We start from the raw sequence: 12,126 nt of genomic DNA, 5'->3' as shown, positions 1-12,126 counted from the left end.
GTTTAGAGTTGCTTATGGCTAAATTAGGGTTAGAGTGCGGGGTTTTGATGTTTGTCTCTTTCTTACTGTTTATTCATTGTCACATGCTGTTTTTATTTTGTTTTTTAATTATGTAAAGCACCTTGAAATGCCTTGCTGCTGAAATGTGCTATACAAATAAAATTTGATTGATTTGATTGATTGATTAAAACCAATTGACCTCTGCTCTCCTGCCTCCGTTTTCTCCTTGCTTTTCCAGGTCAGGGACAGTGTGCTTAGATGTCATCAACCAGACATGGACGGCTCTTTATGGTGAGTGGCCGCACACTAGCTGCACGTGCTCAGATCAGCGGCCCCCATTCAGGCCATTGTGACTACGTGAAGAACTTGACACTGTGCCAGCAGCTTCAAAAATAAATAAGTTAAACATGGCAACCCCTCTCGGCCAGAAGTATGAGCACATCAGACAGTGGTGTACTGTTGGTCCTAATCTACTTACTGATGGAAAAGTAAACACTAACAAGGTAATACTCTCACCCAGCGAGGGCAGGAAACCTTCACCTCGGACACGAATGATTTACTGTCTGTCAGCTGGAAGAGCTCACATGCTCTCCGTGGCGACATTAATGTGTTTCTCACCCGTGAGCTTTCCTCACGAGCACACTCACCCAGTTGTTCCTTTCGCTTGTTCTACTGATTCATTAATTTCTCGTCGTTTCTGCTCGCCAAGGGTAAAGTAGCGGATGAAATGTATAATAACTTTACAGTCAAATACATCGAGGACGTTTCCGCCTCGCTGTGCTGTTTATTATGAACGGAGACGCAGAAGAGTGACAACTGTTGTTGATTTTTAAAATGAACCGAAGGGTTTTAGATTGCAGAATCACGTGCCTTTTGTTGTGTTGTTCTTGTGCAATTTGTCTTTGCCTTGTTGAGTGTTTCAAAGGTGGAAATCAGATTGGATAAACATCCAAAAGAAAAGGCCAATCAACCTAGAATTGTGTAATGATTTTCTGTGGAGGGGGAGGGAACAAAAACAAGGGATTTTTATCTTCAGAATGTCACAGTCCTGTGGCACAGACAAGGAAGGGATTTGTGTCCACACTTTAATGGACCCAACAGTGGCACCAAGGAGAAAAGAAAGGAACTGCATGTTTCTACAAGGCAGTTCTTTAAGATTATTTGTTTGATTTCAGGAGGAGCTTGAATTAACTAATGTTCAGTGATCACCAGGGTACATCATCCTTTTACCACTTTGATTATTTCAGCGGATAGAATTTGAAAACCTCTTCTGTTTTTTTTTTGTTTGTTTTTTTCCCAGATTTGACCAACATCTTTGAGTCGTTTCTGCCCCAACTGCTGGCGTACCCGAACCCCATCGATCCCCTGAATGGAGATGCAGCTGCCATGTACCTACATCGGCCAGAGGAGTACAAGCAGAAAATCAAAGGTTCACCGTCATGACAAAACGTTGGATTTCAAAGTCTGTTATAATTCAAAGGAACTTTCCTAACTTTTTACTTTTTTGCCCTCCTTTCCTTCACAGAGTACATCCAGAAATATGCAACAGAGGAGGCTCTGAAGGAGCAGGAAGAGGGGGCCGGCGACTCTTCATCTGAAAGCTCCATGTCTGATTTCTCGGAAGACGAAGCCCAGGACATGGAGTTGTAGTAATAGGAGGGCTCCCCCATCCCACCCCCATCCTTTAACCCCTCACAAAGACTATATTTGATTTCCTAACTATGAAAAAAAAAGCAGACTTATAATATTCATATTTAAACAAGTTGATTTTTTTATTTTTATTATTACTACTAAAACAAGGATTTTTATGGATGTATATATATCTATACGTATATATATATATATATCTATATACGTATACGTATATAGATACATATACACGTATACGTGTATGTATGTATGTATGTATGTGTATATATATATACATACACGTATGGTGTGTTTGACAAACACCCCTTCCTCTCTGTAGTTGGTAATCCTCCACACAGTTGTCATAGCGATTGCATCCATATTCTCTGCCTGTCATCTTTGCATTTGTTTGATGTCGTTAATTTCCCCAAGCATCTAAATTCCCGACTCGGACTTCACTTTACAAATCGCAGCTCTCTAGTTTTGCCACGACCCATAACTTTTTTACTCAATTGACTCCGACCAACGTTTTGGTAAGTTGCTTGCCCAGGTCACAACAGTGCTGTCATCGAGCCCAACAAATGTTTTTAAGGTTGAATCTGATATTTTTGTGAAGATTGTGGGTTTTTGCTTGCATATTTTAACAAATACATCCTGCAGATCCCTCTATGCTGTGCTTGGGACATGGTTTAGAGGCTCTTGGCTTTGACTAGTTTTGTTTTTTTGTTTTTTTTTCACTTTAGCATTATAGAATCTCACCATTTTATCAGAAGCACAGGAAGAAGCCAGAGAAACCAGAATTATTGCTTTTTTAAAATCTTGATTGTCTCATTTGTTACTATATGCTGGTGTAGGTTCTCAGTCATCCAGGAGGACATGGTAAATCTAAAAAATAAAAAAAACTGGATTTCTGTTCTGTAGCTGAAGGTGTTTCACTTCTCATCTTAGTAACTTTCTCAATTCAAAAAGCAGAGAGTGTGGAGTTTGAGCTTTTAAAGCTGAGATGTTATGTATGATAGATTCCCGTGCAGATCGCCCTCACTCTCAATTATAGGTGTTTGAAAGCTGGGACCTCTTTTAAGGACCAAAATGTCCATATTTTGGACCGAGAAGACATATGATTTGAGAGGGGGTTGAAGGAAGCCATCTATGTCAAAAGAGGGAAACCAACTTTAATCAGAAGAGGAGGTCTCAGATTTCCGTTTAAAAAAAAAAAAAAAACTATAATGGAGCATTAGGCCTGATCCCCAGTCAGTTTCACTCCGATCAGTAAATTGGCTCATTTGTGAGCAAACAAAGACCGTAATGAGCCTCTGTTGTGGGGAGAGTGAGGTAATCTGCAGGTGAATCTCTCTAATAAGATTTTTTAAAACCTGAACTCCACACTCTCTGCTTTTTGAATTGATAAAGCTCCACGGATGAGAAGCGAAACGTCTTCAGCTACAGAACAAAAATCCAGTTGTTTTTGGGGGGTTTTAAACCTCTTTTGGACTCATTTGTTACTGTTTGAGAAAAGTGACCTCCTCAAAGACAAAAGACCTATTATATTTACTAAGCTCCATTTTAAGGCACATAATCACACACCAAGTGTTGTAGCTCACTGAACTTAAAATAAATCCTAATAAATCTACTCAGAATATTTACAACACATATCTTTTGTCTGCATATTGATGTAGACATGCCAGAAATGATTAGGTCTGATTTGGTCCTAGGTGCTACTTTGGACTTTAGATTAATTTCTTGCTCTTTGTGGAGCCACTGCCTCATCCTGTGCAAAAATATACTTTGAAAAGAGACAGACGGTGTAAACAGAGGTGGCTCTGCTATAATGTTTCTGCTCTGACTCATTTGATATTACAGAGGTGTTGCACTTAGCCATCATATTGTATCAAGTTCATAGTCGAGAGGTATGAAAAGGTCTTACTGTGCACATGGCTCCTGTGTTAAAAGTTACCCATCATCCTGTTTTCCAACATAACTTTAACAGCATTACTAGCCTAGATGAAAGTTGTTACTTTTGCTGGTTTGTTTAAAAAAAAAAAACCCCACCAGTTTTAGCTTCATTGCAAAGCAACCAAAATGGTCTCCGAGTTGATCGGAGTGAAAATGAGAAGTGATTTTCGTCTCCACACACAGGGTTAGTTGGTCCTCCTCACATTCCACTGCTGCTAGGAATTTGCTCCAGTGCCTGCCCTTTGTATTGGTCCGACCTGTGGTATGCAACGCGACGTTATGGACTGAACTCGCTTTTACCAAAACCTGTTCGGATCACCTAAGATTACGAAACGAGAGGAATCTCTTCAATTCAAACTTAGCAGCTACATTTAAAGCCCTAACAATATTCTGTGTGGTGGGTAAGAATTCTAATTGCAGATTTGAATTTTGTTTTTTGTTTTTTCCTGAAATGTTTATTACTTGTTCAATGTTTCCTGATGGGGGGGTCAAGACATTTGGTTTATTTTATTTTATCTTTTTGTGCGTGTGTGCGTGTGCGTGTGTGTGTGTGTGTGTGTGTATAGAGCATATACCTTTTTCAGTGACAATACACCTCTCTGTAGCCTTGGGGAGAAAAAAAAAAAAAATCAGTGTTCAAGCCAAAACGCTGACCTTTAGATGCTCATTGAGGGTAAAATAGCAGTGAAACTACCTAGGAAACCTTGAAATGTATTTCTTTCAAAGACTGCAGTAAGAGTCACTGGTTGACCCAAATTGAAGATGCACCTCATCATCACCTCCCTCTTCTGTGCCTCATTACAAAAGGAGCATGATCTAAGGAATTCCACCAAACCATTTTTTTTTTTTTTAGCTGGGATATTCTAAAAACTAGAAAAGCACATTGTTTTAATCCTCATTTGAATTCTTTTTCTGCAGTTTGACTCCGTGTGTGATTTGGACGTTTTCATCCCGGTAAATTGGCGCTGAGAGGCATTAGATTCATCCGAGCCGAAGTAAGATTGTTACGGCTCAGGTTCGAAGTTCAGTTAGCTCGTGTTTTTTAAGTAGCGGTGATGAGCGTTTTCACCTAGAAGGTATTTCAAAAGGCTGAAAGTCAGACAACACTCGTTGAGCCGTGTTTTTAACACGTCGGGATGGGTAGTTCTGCTGGGTGGTCATTAATGGAGTTCTGCAGTTCAGTTCCTGATGATAAAAACATTCAGTTCTCATCTGATTTTTAGTTCCTTGTGTGAGACAACCCATAGACGTGCCCACTTTTCTTCTTTTTTTTTTTTTTGAAAGTTGTACAGTTGCGTGTGAGTTATTTCCAAATAAGTTGTAGTGAGCCTGAGGGATCGAACTTGTACAGAAATCCGAAGTCCTCTTCATCAGATTGTATCTGCTCTTCAGTCATGATTTATAATAATGCTGTGCTCATGAACATTTGAGTACAAAGACTCCTCTTTCTTTTTAATTTCCACTGCTTTGATAATGGAAGCTTTTGGATAATCGTTTCTCTTGTGTAACTGTCACATATTAAACATGTTCGAGGCAGTACAGACTAAAAAAACTGTCACATCTGGCTTATGTTTTTTCCACTTTGATGCCAATAAAATTGTACTTAGTATTCAGAAAAACAGTTTTTAACTTGGTGATGCACCCCTGTTGTAGCCTTTAGTTCAGCTAAATTATGACACTCAGGAGAACATTATCTCATGAAATTTAGATCTTTTTTTTACTATGCTTGAGTGCAGAAAATATTGTATATCCAAGTAAAAACAATGGGTTGGCACATAAAAAAGGTCTTTCCCCCCCCCCCCTCAATTTATCCAAATAAAATAATAATAATAATATTTTTTTTGGTGAACTTACATTTCTTTGCATCTGTTGAGCAATAAATTGATGACATAGTCAGTTTTGGCATGTCGTTGCTCTAGTTTTAGATGATTTTATTTGTTTTATTTATATCTTACTCCCTGCTCTTTGCTTAATCAGTTCATTACCTTTTAGAAACTGGATTATTTTACGCTCCAGAACTGAAGAAAATGTCCTCGGATGGGAAAATAATTATGCATTTTGTCGCTGCTTGAATTCTGGGCCATATGTAAAAATGAATTATATTTTAATCCTCTCTCTCCTGCTCGAAGATCACAGACTCGGAGCTGATGATTTAAATAGACAACTCAGACAACGATCCAGCCCAGCACGTGGTTTCAGGACCATAACTACAGGGATGTTTTACTCTACGAACACTGGTCTGGCATTAATCTGCAGATAACACGTTCACATTTCATCAGCATTTCATCAGCACAGTGGGAAAAAAAACACAAAACAACCCACCCCTCTCCTTTGAGTTGACTGTGTGCATGCTTCAGGTTTAGAGTCAAAGTTTGCACCTCCCATAAAGACTGGTGCTTGTGTGAAACAGCAACCACCATCAGGACATTTAGCAAGCACACACAGCATGAGTCACTGCAGTTTTTTCCAACAAAACTATGTATTTGGTACCTATTGTGTGATACTTGAGGGTTTAAAAAAAAAAGTCCAATATTGCTTTTTTTTTTTGTTATTTGTTTCTTAGTTGCCCTTCTTTTTTTCTGTTTTCTTTTTTTTTCCATTGTGAAGTGAGCATGCTTGTCAAAAAGGCAGATGCTCTCTATTAATAGGCTTATAATCTCATAAATAGTTGTGTATAAAATAAACTGTTATAACTTCTTTTTTAATAAAACATTCAATGTGTATACATGGGGGTTTGTGTGAGGCTGGTTATTCCTGCATGGAGACTTATTGGACACATTGTTTTCCTCGTAAAGGGTTTCAGTGTTAAATAATAATTATGAATTATGAATTATGACTGAATGTTTGGGGGGGAGGGGGTTAAGAGGGAAAAGTATGTTTGATAGTTTCATTTGGCTCATTTTAATTATTTCAGAGTGGTTGACTTTTCTAAACTTCCTTTAATAATAGCTATTAAAATATTATCTTCTGAGTGATTTTACTCACAGCTGATTAGACACAAACGTCTTCTTATGCACCCAAATCATTTAAACACTACTGAAAAGTATTCCAAAGTCCTTTCATTCGTATCTAAACCTCCACATTATGAAAGAAAGTAGCACCCACCCTCAGTGTTCCACAAGGTGTCAGTGTGGCACTGTTCTCCAGTTTGTCTGAAATGAACCAGTGTATAGTCTGGTTCCTCTCTGAAACTGTTAGTATCCCAGTCTTCCAGCCGGAAATGGAGACAAGTGACCATTTAAGGGCTGTCATCCTTTGTTCTGTTCTTTCTAGTTCTAGTTACCTTTTTCTTGTGAAAATAATTCTGTGTAAGATAAGTGAAATATGTCTCAGCCTATTAAATTTCTTTATAGCCATAACTTACAGCTTAACAGTGTTAGTCTTATATAGAAGTCCATAATTAGTCTACTTGTGCTATATGCTGGTGTAGATTCTCAGTCATGTTTTTTAACTTTTTTTGAATCTACTTGTGCTCTTATTTTGAGGGAGAAATCAGACCGTGTAAGAGGAACCTGAATATGAATCTTCATGTCCAACACAGGATGTCATTTAACCAATAAACCAGATGATGGTGCTGCCTCCTCCCTCTATAATCACAGCAGGGGAAAATAAATGCTGTGACATAAGGCCGTTTAATCCTCTCTCCTCTGAAAAATGTATTCTGTCACGCAGCAGTCTGCTCTCTTCTTGTTTGTCTTTATTGCAGCTGCAAAGCTGAGACGTGAAATCACACTACCAGTTTAAATAACAGTCAAACACCTCCTATTTTTATTTTGTGGAACTGAAAGACAGAACTCACCAAAAAAAAATAGTTTGATTATTTTATTTAATTACCTCCCATTATAAGCTGCTCCTTCCCAGATGCATGTGTTTCGCTGCATTGTGCATGCAGTGCCAGGCCACATGCTCTGACGTGTCCTCAGCAGAGCTGCAGAGGGTCCTCGTCGTGGCCAGGAATGTTAGTCAGGATTGTCATGGATCCGGGTGCCAACAGATATTGTGCAAAGCTGGGAGCAAAAACAAAAAAACAACCTTATTCCGGCTGTAAGATGATCAGAATGTGAATCTCCATATGAAAACACTGTTAAATCAGAAGCAAAAACCCTGAGTTACAGACCATATTTGAGTCAAACTTGTGCTTTTAACTGTGCATTTCTTAATTGCATTTTCAATAAATTCACATTTGTGCAACATAATCAAAATATGTGACTGTTCTGAGTGATAATATTCATGCCCAGCTCAACTTTTCCTGCATCAGAAGAGATGGATGGTTGGATGGATGGATGGACGGATGGATGGATAGATAGATGGATGGAGAGAAGAGAGGGTGAGCCTGTCTCTTTGCAGTCCTGACCTCCAGAAGTCCAGCAACCTGAGAAGCTCAATGAAATATTCAAGGCCTCAGTTTTATCCGCAGTGCGTTTGTCCAGACAAACCGTGGGCCTCCATGACGTAATGTCGAAGCCACGAAGCAGCCGCCCGATTGGTCCACACTGACCAGGGTGGTCAGGTGTCTTGTGCCACTGTGGCCTTTTAAGGCATTATGAAGCCCTGAGGCTCCACATTAGGCTCATGAGCTGTCTGCTGCAAGGTATGATCAATCACTGCTAAAGCTTTTAGCAGTAAATGTGTTTGTGTGAGCATTTTCCAGCGCAGCTCAGGTTGTAATTTTCTCATCCACGATTGTAAAGAAATGCCTGTTTTTTAAATCATCTTTGCTTATTTATGTCAAATTCGAGTCATACCCAGTTGTTAGGGAGTGGACGGCTCATCAAGCAGTCGGGGAGAACCATCAGTGACATTCAGGCCGGGTGTTGGGTTCCTCAGACTGGGTTTTAGTGGCAGCCAATTGGTTTTCTCAGGTTACAAGCTCTGTTTCAGTGTGGCTGCAACAGAAGCAAGCAGAACAATGATCAGTGGGATTTTAATAATAAATGAACCACTGATTAACATGCCCCCCACCCCCTCCCTGCCAACTCATCCAACCAGTACCTTTACTGTAACTGGGGAAGAAAGACAGCAGACACTGCAGGAGTATGGAGACACGGGAGCTGCAGGTTTTCTAGCGTTAAAAAAAAAAAATCCAAAATGAAACAAAGTCTTCACAAAAAAGAAGCTTGTTCAGGTTATTGTTGACCTTGTTTCATCACTCTCCCTAATTTGACTGCCATGTTTATTGTGAATGAAAGCTATAGTGTGAAATCTGGAAAAAAGAAACTGCAATGAGGTTTTGTGAAACAAACAAAAATAATAACAATTAAAAATAACCAGCAACATTTCTTAAACAAAAACCAGGGATAAAAACATTGGTTTTTGATCTCTTGTCATATGTATTGTTTATGTTTCTCTTGTTTTCAGGCCTCTGATCTCTGGAACCATGTAAACGCAGCACTAGTAATTGCATATTTTAACAAATCTGAGTGTAAATAGATACTAGCACGTCAAAATTGTTGTCTCCATTCTGAACAGCTCTTTTACTGAACTTCACCATTATTTATTTGACCTATTTTCAGTCACTTCAGCGGCTTCTGTAATAAAAGAATGAGCTGGTCAGCAGCCAGTCACAAGATTTAATTACAAATGTTTTATTTAACGACACATTAATTAGGATTCTGAGGGGGAAAAATGTGGATTTTGTTTTATATATATATATATATATATATATATATATATATATATAACAATAAAAACCAATAACAAATTTCAGTGATGACAATTTAAACTCAACCTTATTCAAACAAACAATAAAAATATAATACAATAATTTGTTTTAATGATACAAACAAAACATAAGAGTTCATTATGACGACATTAAAACAAGAAAGACACCAGTCAGAAAATACTGCAGCGCATCCATCAAGTGTTTTAAGGTCTTTTAGTTAAAAACACTCAGTTTGATTTTGGGAATGTGTACCTGTATATCTGGAAAACACACTCTTTCATCTGGTACAGTTCAGGAAAACCTGTCTCTTCGGACTTACTAAGCATTTTACTTTCTGTTTAGTTGTTGTGTTTTTTGACATTTTTGGTGGTTGTTGTTTTTCTCTTTTGTTGCATTTTATTCAAAGCAACAGCTGCAGTTTGGTTGATTTCAAAAATTATATATATTTTTATTGTATGCCATTGTATGTTTTGAAGCTGTATTATATCTGATCTTTGTGTAACTTGCCCTACCTTTCTAGATTTGTATTTTGTGTGTGTGTGTTTCTGTGCATGTGGCTTTATTACAAAATGTCTCACCTGGTCCTTTTTTTTTCTAAGGCACAACAATAAATTGTCATTTAACTATTTCTTTCCATCAGTGACAGATTAAATCTTGCATTATTATTATTATTATTATTATTATTATTATTATTATTATTATTATTATTATTATTATTATTATTATTATTATTATTATTATTTCATCCAGCCGGAGTCCTGTTAGGAGCCCCGGTCCATCTGATCCCTCCTCTGGCACCAGGCTTCTCGGGCTCCTTCACCAAAGCACCAAATGACTTCTCTGAAATATTCATGGCGGGCCACTCATCTCCTATGCACGCCCCTGTCTCGCACGACGGCTCGGCTCGGGTCGGCTCGGCGGCTCCGGTTTCAGCAGGTGGAAACCACGTCCAGGTCTGTGTGAGGGTCTCCGGGCTCCTGCTGATCCGGATCGGTTTCCATCGGCTCTGTTCCCCCTGTGAATGGAGTTTGAAACCAAACCCGTCACCCTCTAAATATTAGAGGAGTTTTATCATCCCGAGTTATCTGCCTAATTATCAGCAGCAGGTAAATGGACGCGGACGGTCCGTCGGAGAGGAGCGTGGCGCACGCGCGCGCGCGCATATATTAAGCAGCCCCCTAAAAGCAGCGGCTGCAGGGGCCTCTGGCGCACTTCGGGCCCCCGCTGTGGTGGAGGAGGAGGAGGAGGCCCCGAGCTAAGCTGCACATCACATCCACAGCAGGTTGTATCATTTTTTTTACTGAAAGATCAGTAACTAACTCAGACTTGGAGCTGCTGTATATGTGGGGCGCGCGGAGATATTTACAGCAAAGGCATTTTTTTCCACCTCGGACAGGAAATGTTATGCAATCTGCAGGGAGTAGCCGCCATCGTGCAGGCTTTAAATGCAGTGCTTGATAATCATTAGCCATCTGGACATGGTCATTTGATCTTGCAGCATCTCGAACCGAAAACTGCTAAAACTAATCCCGGGTGGGTGAAAGAAGGGGGGCGGGCTGGGCCAGTCTATCTCATGCGTGCTCGCTTTATTGTCTGGACATGTCAGTGGAGACTGTGTTGCATTTGGTCATTATTCTGATTTTGATGGAGCAGACCTATTTTTCCTCCTCAGCAGTTTGTAGGCCTAACTGAAGCATCCTGCAGGCCTACAGGCATCACACCATCAGGCCTGTGGGGCAGGGTGGGGGGGCTTTTATTTGATATTAAAGCATACATGACACAAAGTGCTGCTTCTCAAAAACATCGTGACCTTGCATAATTAAAAAGAGCACAAAAGAGCTCACTAAATGTCTCAATTTAATTAATTTTTTTTTTTTTTTTGCAATAACAGGTTATTGCAGCTTTGTCTCAATCTGCTTTAAACTAAGACCCTCCTCCTCTAAAAAGAGAAAAAAAAGTTTAGGATGAAAAGCAAAATTAAATTAAAAGAAAATAGTAGAAATGTTTGATTTTGATGTGTGTTTGGAGAGAGAAAAATAACCATCGCAGAGGGTGGGACGGCGGGGTTGGTCCAAATTATTTGCTCGGATTCCAGCGTTTAATCCGAAAAGACAAAACCAATCCTCATCCTCTCAGGCCGACAGCGGGATCTACTTTTAAGGTCTCCTCGTCCTGCAGAGAGATCCACCTTAAAAAAAACGCCCCAAAAGCTCGTTCTTGTATTTAAAGAGCGAAATACAATAAAAACAGAAGAACGGACGGAATTATTGGAGAAACACTCGAATAAGAGGTCAATACAGGGTGGAACAGGTTTCAAAAAAATAAAAAATAAATAAATAAAAGTCCACTGCTGTGAAATATCTTTTGGTTCCAAAGCAGAAGATTTAAAATGTAAAGCTGAACTAAAACGTGCAGAAAAAGCGGGTGAAATCAACATTTATCCAAGCGCGTCGTGTTTGGCGCATGTTTTTTGTGCGCCTGTGTCTTTAAAAAGGTATGGCGCACCTTTCCTTCTGTCAGTGTGCAGCTCAGGTACAAAAAGAAAAAAAAAAAGAAAAAAAGGGAGGAGGCTGTTTTGGAGGGAGAGGGAGGAGAGAGGAGAGAGGAGAAGAGAGGAGAGGAGCGCAGCGCCGAATCTGACATTTGATACTCAGGAAGTTCAGACTCCGCTTGGATTTCTTTTGTTTCATTGTAAAAAATCTGCAGCGCTGCTGCGGCCGACGCAGACCGGAGGCTTGCGTCACTTCAACACACAGCATTTTAACTGCAGGAAAGGAAAAAAAAGAAAGAAAGAAGGCGCTGTAAATGTTAATGATAGGTTCAGGAGGAAAAAGGAGCTCAGCGCGCTCTCGGATGGGACGAGACGCAACGATGGAGTCCAG

General features: G+C 39.6%; 1 protein-coding gene across 1 annotated transcript in view; it reads left to right on the top strand.

Moving 5' to 3' along the window:
• The window catches only part of ube2h (ubiquitin-conjugating enzyme E2H (UBC8 homolog, yeast)), a 22,120-nt gene extending 16,719 nt beyond the window's left edge, over window positions 1–5,401 (top strand). The window contains exons 5-7 of the mRNA XM_017414869.3: window positions 239–291; window positions 1,301–1,429; window positions 1,526–5,401. Of these exons, the coding sequence (XP_017270358.1) occupies window positions 239–291; window positions 1,301–1,429; window positions 1,526–1,650 (307 nt within the window). The 3' untranslated portion in view covers window positions 1,651–5,401. The remainder of the gene's footprint in view (window positions 1–238; window positions 292–1,300; window positions 1,430–1,525) is intronic.
• The last annotated feature ends 6,725 nt before the right edge of the window (window positions 5,402–12,126 follow it).

Source organism: Kryptolebias marmoratus, linkage group LG18 (assembly GCF_001649575.2).
Source record: "Kryptolebias marmoratus isolate JLee-2015 linkage group LG18, ASM164957v2, whole genome shotgun sequence".
Classification (NCBI taxonomy): Eukaryota; Metazoa; Chordata; class Actinopteri; order Cyprinodontiformes; family Rivulidae; genus Kryptolebias; species Kryptolebias marmoratus.
This window is presented reverse-complemented; position numbering and strand designations above follow the sequence as displayed.